The sequence below is a fragment of the Polyodon spathula genome, chromosome 23 (assembly GCF_017654505.1).
Source record: "Polyodon spathula isolate WHYD16114869_AA chromosome 23, ASM1765450v1, whole genome shotgun sequence".
NCBI lineage: Eukaryota > Metazoa > Chordata > Actinopteri > Acipenseriformes > Polyodontidae > Polyodon > Polyodon spathula.
This window is the reverse complement of record NC_054556.1, coordinates 13,700,461-13,714,464: the sequence shown is the minus strand read 5'-3', so window position 1 is coordinate 13,714,464 and position 14,004 is coordinate 13,700,461. Positions and strand designations below refer to the sequence as shown.

The following is a 14,004-nucleotide window of genomic DNA, read 5'->3' as shown; positions in this document are numbered from 1 at the left end:
TGTGTATGTGTTCACTGGTGGGTGTTTGTGTGTTCACTCTGGTCTCTGTATGTTGTATGTGTTCTCTGGTTTGTGTGTGTTCACTCTGGTCTTGTGTGTGTGTGTTGTATGTGTTTTGTGGTCTGGGTGTGTATTGTAGGGTATGTGTTCACTCTGGTCTGGGGGGGGGGGGGGGGGGGGGGGGGGGGTGTTGTACTGTATTTGTGTTCCCTCTGGTCTGGGGGTGTGTTGTACTGTATGTGTTTTCACTCTTGTCTAGCGGTTGGGGAAGCTGGGGGTTCGCCTTGGTCTCATAGTTTCTGTCTGCCTAGTATGGTCATAGACTGTGTGTGTGTCTGCTTGGTCTGGTCTGGTCTGGTCTGGTCTCAGACTGTGTGTGTGTGTGTGTGTCTGCCTGATCTGGTCTGATCGCAGATTCTGTGTGTGTGTGTATCTGCTTGGCCTGGTCTGGTCTGGTCTCAGACTGTGTGTCTGTCTGTATTGAGCAGCAGGCGGAGGCCAGGCAGGAGGAGATCCAGCAGAAAAGCCTGTCTGAGAAGAAGGAGCTGCAGCACAAGATTGAAGAGATGGGGGAAAAGGAGCAAGCACTGCAGGCACGCATAGAGGCCTTACAGGCAGACAATGACTTCACCAACGAGCGTCTCACTGCTTTACAAGGTACACAAATCTGTGTAGAAATAGTTAGGAACAGAAATGTACTGACTGTGTATCTAAGACAATGACAGTAGTATGTAAATGTATGTCATTTATACAAGCAGCAGACAATTCTGGCCACTGAACATGTGTTGGGAATAATGAAATGAAGTACATTAGCTCCTGGGTGGGTGTTTCAACTGGTTCATTTTATTTATTAAGGATTTATTCTAGCATTAGTTGAATAATCAAGGACATGCTCCTGTCCTGAAATGGATTAAACAGCCACATGTGGGAGGCCCCACCCTTTTTTATTTATTTTTTTTAAAGTCTTTTTGTGTGTTTTGTTTTTTCAGTACGGTTAGAACAACTTCAAGAGAAAAATATAAAGGAACACAGCAGTTTAGGTAAGGGCAGGGTATGGAGACTGCCGAAGTGCCATCCTTTGTGCTAACCTGCTGTTACATGTACTAACTTGCAGAACTGCCATGTCAGTTTATTTCTGTTTATTTTGTTTGTCTGAGCCACATTCTTACTCCTGTAACATTGCACAAAACACTATTAGATTTTCCTTAAATATGCTGAGTATGAGGGGAATTAAAGTATCTTTGTAAAATTATCATTTCTTTCATAGTATTTTTAAAGGGGACAAAACAATTGATGTCTCTCACCTCCATCATTATGTGTGTATGAAAAGGTATCCAGACTGTGAACAGTGGATCAGCTCCTCATCTCTATGGAGGTTTGATCAGCGTTGTATAAAGTGACAGTCAGAGATTGAAATCCTTGGACACTACATGCGCCAGATGTAGTTTTGCAATGTAACTTAACAAGCTTAAATCGTGGCTTCTCTTAAGCAGAAAGGTTTAGCAATTCTACTATGTTTTAGTGTATAAATGTCTAGACACTGTAACTATTTAAGTGAGTCGATAGTTCTCGTTCTAGTTATGCCTAAAATATCTCTCGACAATAATAGGAATCCAGGTTGAGGACATCTTGCCTACAATGAATGGGAGTTCAGACAAAGGTAGTGTATCGATAAAACAAACTGCATTGTGTTACAAAATATCCTCTCCACTCCAGTCTGTGGTCTTTACCATGAGGGGGTGTTATTACAGTACTGTTAATCTGTTCACCCCCTTATTTATACAAATGTAGAGGGTGAATGGCTTTGGAACTAAATGGCAATGGTGAGGAAAATGTGGTCTCAGAGCTCTAACAGCTTATCACTGGGATCAAGAATACCACAAGGTCCTTGCAGTGATGGTGTTGCAATTGAATCAAATGGAAGCTGCAGTAAATAGAATATGAAGTGATCCATTTTTCAGTTCACTCGTTCTCCCTCTGTAGAGAATACCTTTCTCCAACTATTGCTGTTTAGTCCCCAAGTGAGTTCAGAACCACTCTGTTACAACACAGTACAGCAGTAACAGCTGTGATGGGAAGATCACATGCAGGGTGTGTTAGTTAACAGTTCACAGTGGCGGTGAATACAGTGGTGGCCAGTTTAATTTTGGATTAGTTTCTTAAAATACTTGTATATTGACAAATTAAACCAGTGTTCTGATCTAAGTATGATTGAGCAGTGAAGATGATACCCAGTGGGAAGTTACTGAATTTGAGACAAACACGGACACATGATTTTGTAGTGTGGAATCGATCTTCTTGATTCATGCAGTTTAATATATTGCATCATGACCAATGCATGTTTGTAATATTTAAAATCAGTCGTTGCTAGTTGTAGTTAGAAAGTTGCGGTTGTACTGATTTAAACCAGATTTAGATTGTTACATTAATGTCAAGTAGTATTTTGTGGCCACCACTGTGTAGAGAGCTCACTGATGAAGGCATTAGCTGTTGTCAACTTGGCTTTGTGTCTTGTTAGACAGATCCTGCACACCAATGTGTGAGCACAGTGAAGGGTTTGTTTGAAGTTGCTTACGAATCACGCAGCATTGTGTAAACTGAATGGATTCAGTGGAATGCATTGTGCTGTTAGTACAGTATGGGAACAGCAAACAAGGCTCCTTATTTGGACAGTTACGTGAATTTGTATCCATGGTTCTATACACAAGATTCCAGTAAAGTACCTACCTTTTAATAAACAACAATTTATTCAAAAAATAGTAATAATACAAAATAAAAATAAAACCTATTGGCACAAGGCTTGGAGTCATGAATATACCTAAACAGTGGTTGGTGGCCACTTGGTGCTAATTAAACTAGTTTCTGTCAATTTAATAATCTGCCAAGCGATTTAGCAGCTAAAGATATTTTCAGGGGTGTACTGACAATGATGATTAAATATATACATTTATTTTCACAGACCTTGATCTGCACTAATCTTGGACTGTCTTCTATAAACAAATATTTGTTTGTCCGAGATTAGTGGTGATGAGGGTCTGAAGCCAGCCGCTGGTGTACTGCTGGCAGGAGGTAGTAACACTTCACTTCATTTTAAGGGCTAAAGCTTGAATAATGTACTGCATAGATCTGTGGATATTTAAACTCAGGGTAACTGTCTCATGTAGTGCTGCGGTGGTATTGTGTAGACAATGCTGTATTACAAAAGGACTGTCTGAGATCAGAAGTACTGTTAGCCCGATTGGAATACACTATTTGACACAGTATATAGCCGCACATCAGTAATTGCACTTTGAATTTTCAAATCAGGATTTTGGTTAAAAACCTTTGCCATACTTTCTCAAAACTAGTCACTATCATAGTGGACTATATATTAATAGCCTTAATTTTCCTTTTTTTTTTTTTTTTTTTTTTTTTTAATGACAAAACGTCCATGAGCCAGGCAGTATGTTGTCATCTGTCTGTGTCCAAGTCTAGCCTACACAGTGTGTCAAATTTTGAAACTTGTTTCATGTTGTATTCTGTGAAAAATATATAAACAAACTATAATTGTAACATTTAAAAAAAGGTTTTTTTTTCTTTGTTAGACCACTTTCTTTTAAAGAGTGGAGGGGACTGCACTTTTATCCAACAGTTCATTGAGTGCCAGAGTGAGTACACAGTATTCTTTACACTGCCTTTTCTAGCTGCTCTAATTAAACTGTAATTAATGGGTCGGAGCTGGAAATAGGGAGACCATGTTCATTCTCTTCTTATCTGACTTCAAAGGCTCCCAACTACAATTCTGTATGCAGCTGTGATTCGGAATAAAGGCCTTGTCTGTCACTTTCAATTTGCTCTGATTGCATTACTGTTTTGAATGATAATTTTACAAAGTTTACAGGTATTTTAAAAACCTTCTTTATTGCTTGTCTGGTGCAAAAGGTTGCAGACTTGCCTTTGCCTAACCGTGTTTAAACCTCTTACAAGGTGCTTGTCTCATGATCAAAGCATGGATCGGTGCTCTGCTTTCTGCTCACAATGTAGCTTTATAAAAGCAAGGGTATGGTGGAGGTGTCTGTATGTTAACTGCTCATCCCGTTAGGATGAGATCTGGTGTAGGCGTTCCTTGGCTCATGTTCATGACTGCGGTGACCTGCTTTGGCCTCAGATTTCTGGGATATTGAAGGCTATATATTGGTACCCACCTTCCTGGTTTTGGTGGTCTTGTGCATGATTTAAACTGTTGAACTATTGTGTACATGCTGTGATGACTGCTGATTAGAATCCTGATACCTGGGCAGGAACACCTAGTTTGTTTTTTCTGACACGTGTGCAATAGCTTCATGTGGTTCCATTGACAGGGTTGTCCCTCTAGTGCATTTATAGATTAACTGAATGAGTTTTCAGTAGGCAAAGACACGTCTTCAACTCTGCATGCCCCAGTGTGTGCATTGGCTTTACGTGGTTTATTATGGATTTTGCAATGGCAGTGTAACAGACGAGGAAAGCTAAAGGTTTTAAACGTCTATTTCCTTTTTTCTTTTTCTTTTATTTGAATTTGGTTGCTCTTCTGATTTTAGAAAGGATACAGCATTTAGATGTTGAGGTCTTCTTCCATCACTGGAACTTGTGTGGTGCTCAGTCTGCATCTGAAATGTTTCTTTTAGTTAGGGGAGGGAGGGAGGTATGAATGAACACTAGAATATATAAAATAAATAAATAAATAAAACCTGTAAAGTAATAGCAGAGGTCCACAGCTTTGTCCCTTCTGAGATTTCTAAATACTTGTGTATTTATGCTGTGCTTTGTGCACCTTTACTATTACTTCAGAGTTTTTGTTGTATGTGTGTGTGTGTGTGTGTGTGTGTGTGTGTATATATATGTATATGTGTGTGTGTATATATATGTATGTGTGTGTGTGTATATATATATATATATATATATATATATATATATATATATATATATATATATATATATATATATTTATAATTGAATACATGATTAAATAAGCGACCCTTGTACTTCTGATATTCGCTGGGAATTTAAATATTCGTTTGGCTATTCATTCGCTTTTCAAAAAGTAATGAGCCATTATTTTGCTCTGAACTGAGACAGCTTACCAGAGGAGGCGTGTCCGTGACGCCTGCATGCGCCTTCATTTTGCAGCAAGACCTTACAATATGTAACACGGTAAAGTAAAAAAATATCCCAGTAGTAATAAAGACTATGTTGTGTAGGCCTTACTTTACCCCAGTGAATTAACTACAGAACAAAGGAAGCCAAACAGCAGTTCAAGTTAAACGTTGTTTTGTTTATTCCAGAAATAAATAGTTCATTTTAACGACGCGTTTTATTTTCGTCCCATGCCATTGCTGTTTCTTTACAGTAAACGGTGAGTGGCCATAGACACGTTTTCATAAAGTAATAACATACCATAACTTTGTAGCTGAACAAGCAAACAAAAACTGAAATTTAACTTGGTAATACACGTGGAAATAGCGTTGAAAAGTGAAGGGGGGAAAATACTCACTGTTTTTGGTTCTCATTTATTACATTCCACATAACAAAGTCGCAATAAAATATATATAATGTATACAGTCTATATAAAAATCACTACACATGTTCAGCCAGTTGGGCACTGTTTAGCAGCAGCCTGAGAAACCACAGAGACTCCAGCTCCTTGACGAGTTCAACGTGGTTTACGCAATTTACACAAGTCAGTGTAATGATGTACCCACGTACTTGATGCTCTGTGCTACGCGAACAGCGATCTTCGTTCATCATTTCAAAATACTGTATCCCAATTAAACGAAGTGACGTCCCAAACAAATAGCATTGGGAAGAACAGTCTCCCAGAGTTGTATCCCATTTGAGCAGAAATGCCAATTTTTATCAGTATCCTGATTAGACGGCGCTCACTGTAATGCAAACTGTTCAGTCATTGTAACTTGATTTCATGAAGACTGTCCACAAGAAAGCTGCTGCCATGCACAGTAGCCATTACTTTATAGTCTTGCTTCCAAAAAAACAGGCAGAAATGAATGACCAACTGAAATGAGGAAAGGCTATGGTTTTAAGATTATTGGATGCACAGGCATGCTTGTGAATCAGTAGGTCTGCTGCATTGCAATGTAGTTTCATTCAGCATTAGAAAGTGACGCGAGACTGCTGGCAGAATCATAAACTGGCTTGACTAAGTCTTTACCTTGTTGACCAAAATCGTTCTCTTGTCAGCCTGTCATCATAAAGCAGTTTGTGGAGAACACTGTATAATTAGTGCAATCCGAGATCAGGATAATGATTCAGATGCATTTGTTATATAGTCAGAGCTGCAAACAAACAGAAAACCCATTGTCCAAGGCCCCCCCTTAGTATACCCTGTATGGAAACCCTTCCTGACAGTATAATGAAGGGATGTTAGCTACATGTAATGTTAAAATGACAGGTGTCTGGTACTTTTAAAGTGTTCCCCCTAGCAACTAACGGGTATTGTGAGGCTGAGCTATTGAAGGCAAGATACTGGGACTATTTGTACGGGTTTGATTTAAACTGTGCATGGGTATTTGTTATGATGTGTGGGAGTAGGTCGTGCTGAACTTCTCTTTCGTTGCCTTGTCCTGTGTTGTAATGCGAGTATGGCTACAAACATACCTGGTGGTTGTACTCCAAACCACTAAAATAGCTTGTGATTGCTTTAGGTTTTTGTATATTTATTTTAAGAACAAATATTTACTAAGTTGCATATTTACTAAGTTTTTTGGCTCTTTACTTTTAAGCCTACATGTCACTGTTTTTCATTTTGCAATTCTGTCATAATAGAAATTAGGATTCAAATAGAAAATTCCATTTGAGACAGGTGTATCCTGCCTGTGAAGAAAACTCTGCATTGCCTGTAGTATTTCAGTATTCAAATAAATATTGTATAATGTAAATGAACTAATCTCATTAAAGTATTGTGCTATTCCATACCTGTTCCATGCAGCCGTACACACACATCTTTAATTGCTCTTTTATTTTATTAATTTTGTTTCATCTCTTAAGTATTTGCTTTTCTCCCCTTTCCCTTCAACAGCGGTAAAGCAGCTGAAAGGCCCAGTAGATTCCACACACAACAACAAGATCTCCAGTTTAGAAGGTAAATGGATGTGCTCTGAACCTACTGACCATGTCTGTCAAGAACGATTCTCGATATCCTTTACAGCTTGTCCTCTAAATGTAGAGGAAGACTATGCCTCTGTGTAGTTTTATCTTGTAATATAATTCATCTACTGTATAGCAGAGTAAAGCAGAATTATTAGTGACACTGTTGGCTATATCCCATTTGTATTTTGTGTGTAGTATTGTCTTTTAAATAAATGCAGGATACTGCCTACTTCATAAGAAATACAGAACTAGACACTTGAAACAGTTTCAGCATGCAGCAGTCGTGTTCTTATATTGTGCTATTGCATGTATAGGGTTTGAATCTTCCAAGGACCTTTTCAACGTAATTATCTCAGTGATTTTTAGTTTAGTCCTGGTTGTGCTGGCAGGCAACAGGGTTAACATGTCAATACAAAAGAATTGAAGCATGAGGATTTTTTATATTATTTATTTATTTTTTTGTTCTCAAAATCTCATCTTGTTTTAACTGTATAGTTGATTGCCAAGTTTATTAATTTGCATATTATAGGGTGTAATTTCATGTTTTCATTTAATGGGCTATTGTGTAGTATTTTAAACAGTTTGAAGTGCAAAGTCCTAACTGTACAAAGTAATTAACCTGTAATATATTTTCTCAATCATGTAAAACCATAAATGCTCATGCAAGATTGTTACAAAACACTGGTACAATACTTTTCCTCAATTACAACACAAAATAGGCTTGAGTAATAAATCAGTATTCTTTCATCTTAAAGTTTTAGGCTCTTTACTAATTGTGTTTTGTGTTTTTGTTTTTTTGCTTGGATATAGAGATATTTTAGATGTAACATTTCTAGGTGAATACTGTCCTGTTCTTACAAGCAGTGCTGTGGGTGACATGGTCTGACTGCAGCCAGCTCACTGGAGTGAGTCTCAGCTGGAACACAGGAATGCAAAAGCATTTCATGTATAGCTTTGTGATGAAACATCTGTGTATCCCAAATGAGTAGAAATAAGCAAATTATTTCATCACAGAAAAGGGGAGCCAGTGATAAGGTTGCTAATGCCAAGATGTAATGCAGTGTATTTGAAAGCCTTGATTAGAACTATTACAATGTGTATTATAAATACAATATTACTCGTTTTATGTTTTATTGTTTTTCTTTTTTAGGTGTTGTTGATGCTCATCTAGAAAACAATCAAACTGCAGAAGAAAATATTTTAAGTAGTCCTGAAAGACTCAAAGGTAATTTGATGTATGGCACGAAATGAATTATCTGACTTGAACAGTTTGTCATCTATTTTCCAGCTGGTTTGAAGTAGCCATTTGTAGTCCTGGATTATCTAGTGGTTTTAAAGGAAATTAATTGTTCCTACCTTAGGGGCATAGAATTTAAGAAGCAGTAACCGTTTCTGTGTTTCTTGTCATACAGCCAGCCAACATAATAAATCAAATGTATCAAAGTAAAGAACTCTGCTAGAATATCTAGAATCGGGATGAATTTGCTGTACAGTATGGAGTGAACCTACAGCTAAACCTTGCTATTAAAATATAATAAAGGCTACCTTACTACTTAAGGTACATGGTTGAAACATTTAACAAATAATTTTACTAAATGTTATTTATTTAGTTTTTCTTCTATGCAAACTGTTCTAATTTACTGTTATTTTCCAATAGTTTTTTTGTTTAGTGGTTTTTTTTTTTTTTTTTTTTTTGTAACTCCGTGAAATGAGTTCCATCATGTTGCATGTATGTTTTCTGAGGGTTTGGTCTTTTACGCATTAGAGAGGTAATCTAACAGGTTTGTTTTGAGACTGCAGTTGATGGCCTTAATACTGAATGCTGGGGTGGTGCTTAATAGTCAAATTAGAACTGTAAAAAAGTGACTTATTGTAAACTGGCCCTGAAGCAAGCTCTCACTTAATCTGTTAACTTCTGCAATTAACAAACAAGCAGGTTTGCAAGGTGGTGGGCTTTGCTACAGAGTGTAGCTGTTGGAGCAACTGAACCCCTGGGAGACAGTTAACTTATATTGAATTGCTGGCTTCAGATGCGTGTGCATAGAAGTTCTCGTCCCGTACAACGTCATCAGTATTCTTTTCTTTCACCAGCCAAGCTTATAGACGATGGGCATCTGATGAAAGTAATGGAAGAAACCAAGCTTTTGAAAGGTTTGTGGTGAAGTGAACTTCTTTTGATGTCTGATGTGAAGTGAAACGCAAGCAAGATGCGTTTAAGGGGAAAATCTGTATGGACCAGCAAACTGTTAATGTTCAGGAGTGTTTGAATACAGAAATCAACAGAGACTATGGTTTGTATGTTTGTTAATATAGAAGGGAATTGGAGCAGGGGTCACTGCTCAATTGGGCATTAAAGATTGAGTTTTTTTTTTTTTTTGAATAAAAAAGTTTGTTTTCAAGGATTCGAAATGGAACCAGAACAATAAACAAAGATTTTTTTCCTGGAGCAAACACAAAATACAAAACAATTTATTACATTGTGGAACTAGACGATATTCAAGATTTTGTTTATCAGTTAGTAACGTTGTTTTTGCGTTCCCTTTCAGCCTGTTTGTCTCTCTCCATTGCTTTCAAACATACAATAATTTGAAAAAAGCACTCTTCCCATGGCCTTACACCTCAGTGGTCAACAGAAAAACATTACATCACAGCCAGCCAATGAAATTCAACATTACATTTAGTTTGTTTTTTCAGAGCAGCCAGCGAATCAAAATTCAAAATTCACCTGGTGGTCGGCTACATGCTGGATCCACGTTACTTGATCAGTTTTGTATTCTCTGAAAATAAACAGGTACTCAACTTATTTTTAAGTTATGCACACAGAAAACCAGCTGAAAAAGTGTGTGGCAAGTGAAGCGCTTTGTTAATAATCAGAGGTTTACTAGTTCTATTCCTGGATATTAAGAGTTAAGACATTTTACTGTTGACTCTGAAAGAAAACAGCAGTGTTTATTTTATAACAAATTCATTGTTGTATTCTCAATCATTTAACAATTCATGATTTAATTGTTTCATTTTCATTGTTATATCCAAATGAAGCATGTAGAAAAGTTGCACGTGTGTACATGTTACATTTGTTGTATGTCTTACTGTAGAATGTGCATACTGATGATTACAGTGTCCCCCTTAGTGCTTAATAGCAGAGTGTTAATACATAATTGAGTACTTGGAGAGGATTGTTTTCTGCATATCTTCTGTTTAAAACAGAGTGGCTATGCAATAAGAAATATGTAGGTTATGTTAAATATATAATGCTTTGAAGAGATGTTTGTCTTAAAGGTTTTTTTTGGTATTAGCTTTCAAATATACCTTTCAAAGTGTCCTATACCTTTCAAAGTGTCCTGGACCCTTTTTTTATTTTAATATTAAGTTATAAGCATCACAAAGTTGAAAGGTTGAATGGAACGGAGAAAAAAAGTAGCATATTTGATGGAGCTGTGATCTCGATTAGCTGCAGAGTTTATTTCAGACAAACCCTGCAATAAGTTATTACATTGAATGCAGGCCACTAACCGACCGAGATTGTTGGGAAATGTCACTGTTTTGAGTTGTTTAAAAACAAAAACAAAATTGTGAACTCGAACTGAGGCAAAAGAGAATTGCAGTGGAGAAAAGAAAAAAGCTGGCTGCTGTCATTTTCTTCAGGCTGCATATATAGGCATTGTTTGTATAGACAGAAAGTGCATGCATTCATTGATACAGATGGATAACTTGTCACATATTTTTCCCTTTGAGTACTGAGTCATCTGCAGTTTACTGGATTTCATGCTTTTTTTGTTTAATTCAAAAAAATGTAGACCTGTGAACACTGATACAGTAGCCTACTTGGCTAGATAAAAAAAGAACTGGTATTACCGGTATTTCATTTCCCTCAGCCGTTTGGAACTTTCAGAACCGGAGCCGAAAATTCTGGTTCAACAAGCTAGTGTATATTGAAAAAAATAACCTCTAGAAAAGGTGTATGGTAGTCATTTTAAGTGCACAAATGCATTTACTCTTGTCCAGCAATTTAGATTTTACAACTTTTATATGATTTAAGAAAATAACTTGAATACATCTTATTAATGTATAAGGTTCCTCACTGCCACTGAATTGCATCCCAAGTACATGTACTGAATATTAGTAAATGGTAACCACCTGTGTTCTGTAGTTGATTTGTAATTTGGAAAGCCTGAAGCATTTAACACGCCCTGTGCATTTCTCCTGTATAGTATTCTATTGCATTGCAATGTCTGTGCTGGAGATTCCCTTGGTATCTCGCTCACACAGGGGCTTGCGTTTCTAACTGGGGCAGTTATTTTAGTACACTTCTCAAGCCCTCCGTCACCCGAGTTACAAGAACTGGGTGACACCAAAAAAAAATTCTAATGCAGTTTTCCAAGATGCTGTACAAGGGCAGTTCTTTAACACTTACAATGTGAAAAGTACGGTTATAAAACTTTCATCACCTGCTTGGATCTTTCAGCATGGTATGATTTGTGCTTATGAACCTAACAGGTGACTCTGAAATCCCGAGCTGAAATCATTGGATCTCTTGATAGCAGCTTGCAGTCACTTTATACTTCATGATGGTCCAACTCTGCTGGCACTTTTATTAGTTGGAATCAAAAGATGAGATGGCTTTCTTCTTACAAAAACATATGTTAATACAACTAAGGGGCATGAAGACCCTGAGTGTTATCCATTTTGTAGGAATGCAGAACGTTTGTTTCTCTCTTTTGCCCCACTGATATACCTGTATGGAATAAACAGGGTCTCCACTTTTCTCGAAGTATAGCTCTTGTGTGGCACTGTTGTGGGTTAGCTTTGTGAACAGCTAGTTCTTACATCAGTGTCCAACTGGCAGGGAAACTGCTGAGTTCCCTGAACTATTTTAGCCATCAGCTGAATTCCCCATTGGTAGTGAAGATCGGATATGTGACCATGTGTGGTGAATAGAAGCACAGAATCTGTAACAAGTAGGGAGAAACCATTCATTTCAACAGGAGGGGGAAAAAAAACTAAGTTGGGAAGAGAACTCTGTTTTAACAGACTCCTATGTGCGTGGATGGCACTCTTTCTTTAACGGTAAAACTGAATGAAAAATATAATAGCCTGCCAACCCAGATCAGGTTACAGAGCTGGCTACCCCTTCAGAGTGGTGTCTTCTGTCTCTCCTTAGAAAGCCAAGTAGATACAAAGGAGTCGGACATGTCAGACACACTCAGTCCCAGCAAGGATAAAAGCAGCGACGACACTACAGGTACAGTGCAGAATTTCATCTGCTTTTAAACTAATAGACATTGTTTGAATTGCATTGTAGTTTTTCATCAATTCTTTCATCTTTTTCTACTACTTTGTGTACCATTTGAATTACACAGTAACAAATAGTTTTCCTAAGATCTAACAGTTATAGATAATGTGCAGGATATTATCAGCAGGATAATGTGATTGATTCTAATTCGGTTTCGATCTACGAAGCATTTATGTTTTGAAATATTTAAAATATATATATATATATATATATATATATATATATATATATATATATATATATATATATATATGTTTACGAAATGTTTATTTAACCAAACTGTAACTGAGAAGGAAAAATCTGTTGCAGTTCTTATTTGAGACAGTAATGTTGAAAGTGTGTATCGTGTGCCCCTCCTGTCCCAGCTCTTTTATAAGCCTCTCATTTCTGTTGCAGACGGACAAATGGATGAACAAGAGCTGAATGAATCTCTGGCGAAGGGTTCTCTATTAAAAGGTAATGCCATCGTAAATTTCCATTATTAGTTTAACAGAACGCTACTCAACCCAGAATCTAGCTCTACTAAATCCAATGTGTACAGTACTCCGACTCTCCTCCTGTAGAGTCCATGCAGCCCACACTTCCATATATTGTTTTATTCAAACCTGCATGTTTATTTCCTATTTTATTATGACCTGGCTACATGTTTAAGTTAAAGAATGTTGCACTATATTGATGTCTGTTCGAGTCATGCTGGGATTGTAGAGTAGCCAAATATCTTTCAGACTGTGGAAAAGCTCCTGAGGAGAGCAGAGTTCTTCCATCATGACTATATATGGTATTCTACTGGGAAACACTCTTCTCGGGTACATTTAGGAGAACTGGCATGGAGTTGACAATTCATCACACAAACAGAGGGATCTCGTTCCTTGCATTTTTTTGTAAATTTATTTTCTGCACAGATTAGAAACTAGTGCTCAGACTAGTAATTAATTGCAAAGGCTTTTTGAAATGAGTAGGGCAGCAATGTTCAAAAATGTTATTCTGGGTTCAGTGGAGAGTTCACAGCAATTAACAGCCAATTAATCAGGGGAAGGCAGTGTAGCCTAAACATCACGAACACACTCCATTATACAGTAAAGGAGATTTACTATCTTAGTACTGGGACAAATGAGCCCAATGACTGTCACCCATCGAGCATGCCAGCTGCCATAGTCACTCCTCATTTATAAGCTCATGAATGTGCTGATGTCACGTACAACACAGTGTTGGATTGGAGGCCAACATTTCTTTAATTCATATTTGAAAGAAAGTTTACAGAGCCCCTTTTCGCTTCCTCTGACACTGTAAAACACTTGCTAGTATTTCTATAATGTCCACAAAGGAAAAACAAAACAAACATTTTCATTTTTTACGAAGTTTTGCACTCCTTGGATCTAGGCTTGTTCATTCATTTAAAAAAAAGAATGTCTACACTGACAGCAAGGTAGACTGCCATATTTATAAGTCTGTTGCTACTAGAAGTGCTTGTCACTGTAAACTACATTTTAGTGACCTGATGTGACTATTACCTCAGCTGTTATTACCTCTCATTTATTAAGGTCAAAGTATGATGTAATAATCAAGCTTTTCTGTAAATATACCTC

The 14,004-nt window shown here is 37.3% G+C and overlaps 1 protein-coding gene across 1 annotated transcript in view; it reads left to right on the top strand.

Moving 5' to 3' along the window:
• The window catches only part of slmapa (sarcolemma associated protein a), a 97,221-nt gene that overhangs the window by 65,046 nt on the left and 18,171 nt on the right, over nt 1-14,004 (top strand). The window contains 9 exon segments of the mRNA XM_041225082.1: nt 489-657; nt 990-1,040; nt 1,610-1,660; nt 3,585-3,647; nt 7,055-7,117; nt 8,276-8,350; nt 9,217-9,276; nt 12,287-12,367; nt 12,815-12,874. Coding sequence (XP_041081016.1) covers nt 489-657; nt 990-1,040; nt 1,610-1,660; nt 3,585-3,647; nt 7,055-7,117; nt 8,276-8,350; nt 9,217-9,276; nt 12,287-12,367; nt 12,815-12,874 — 673 coding nt within the window.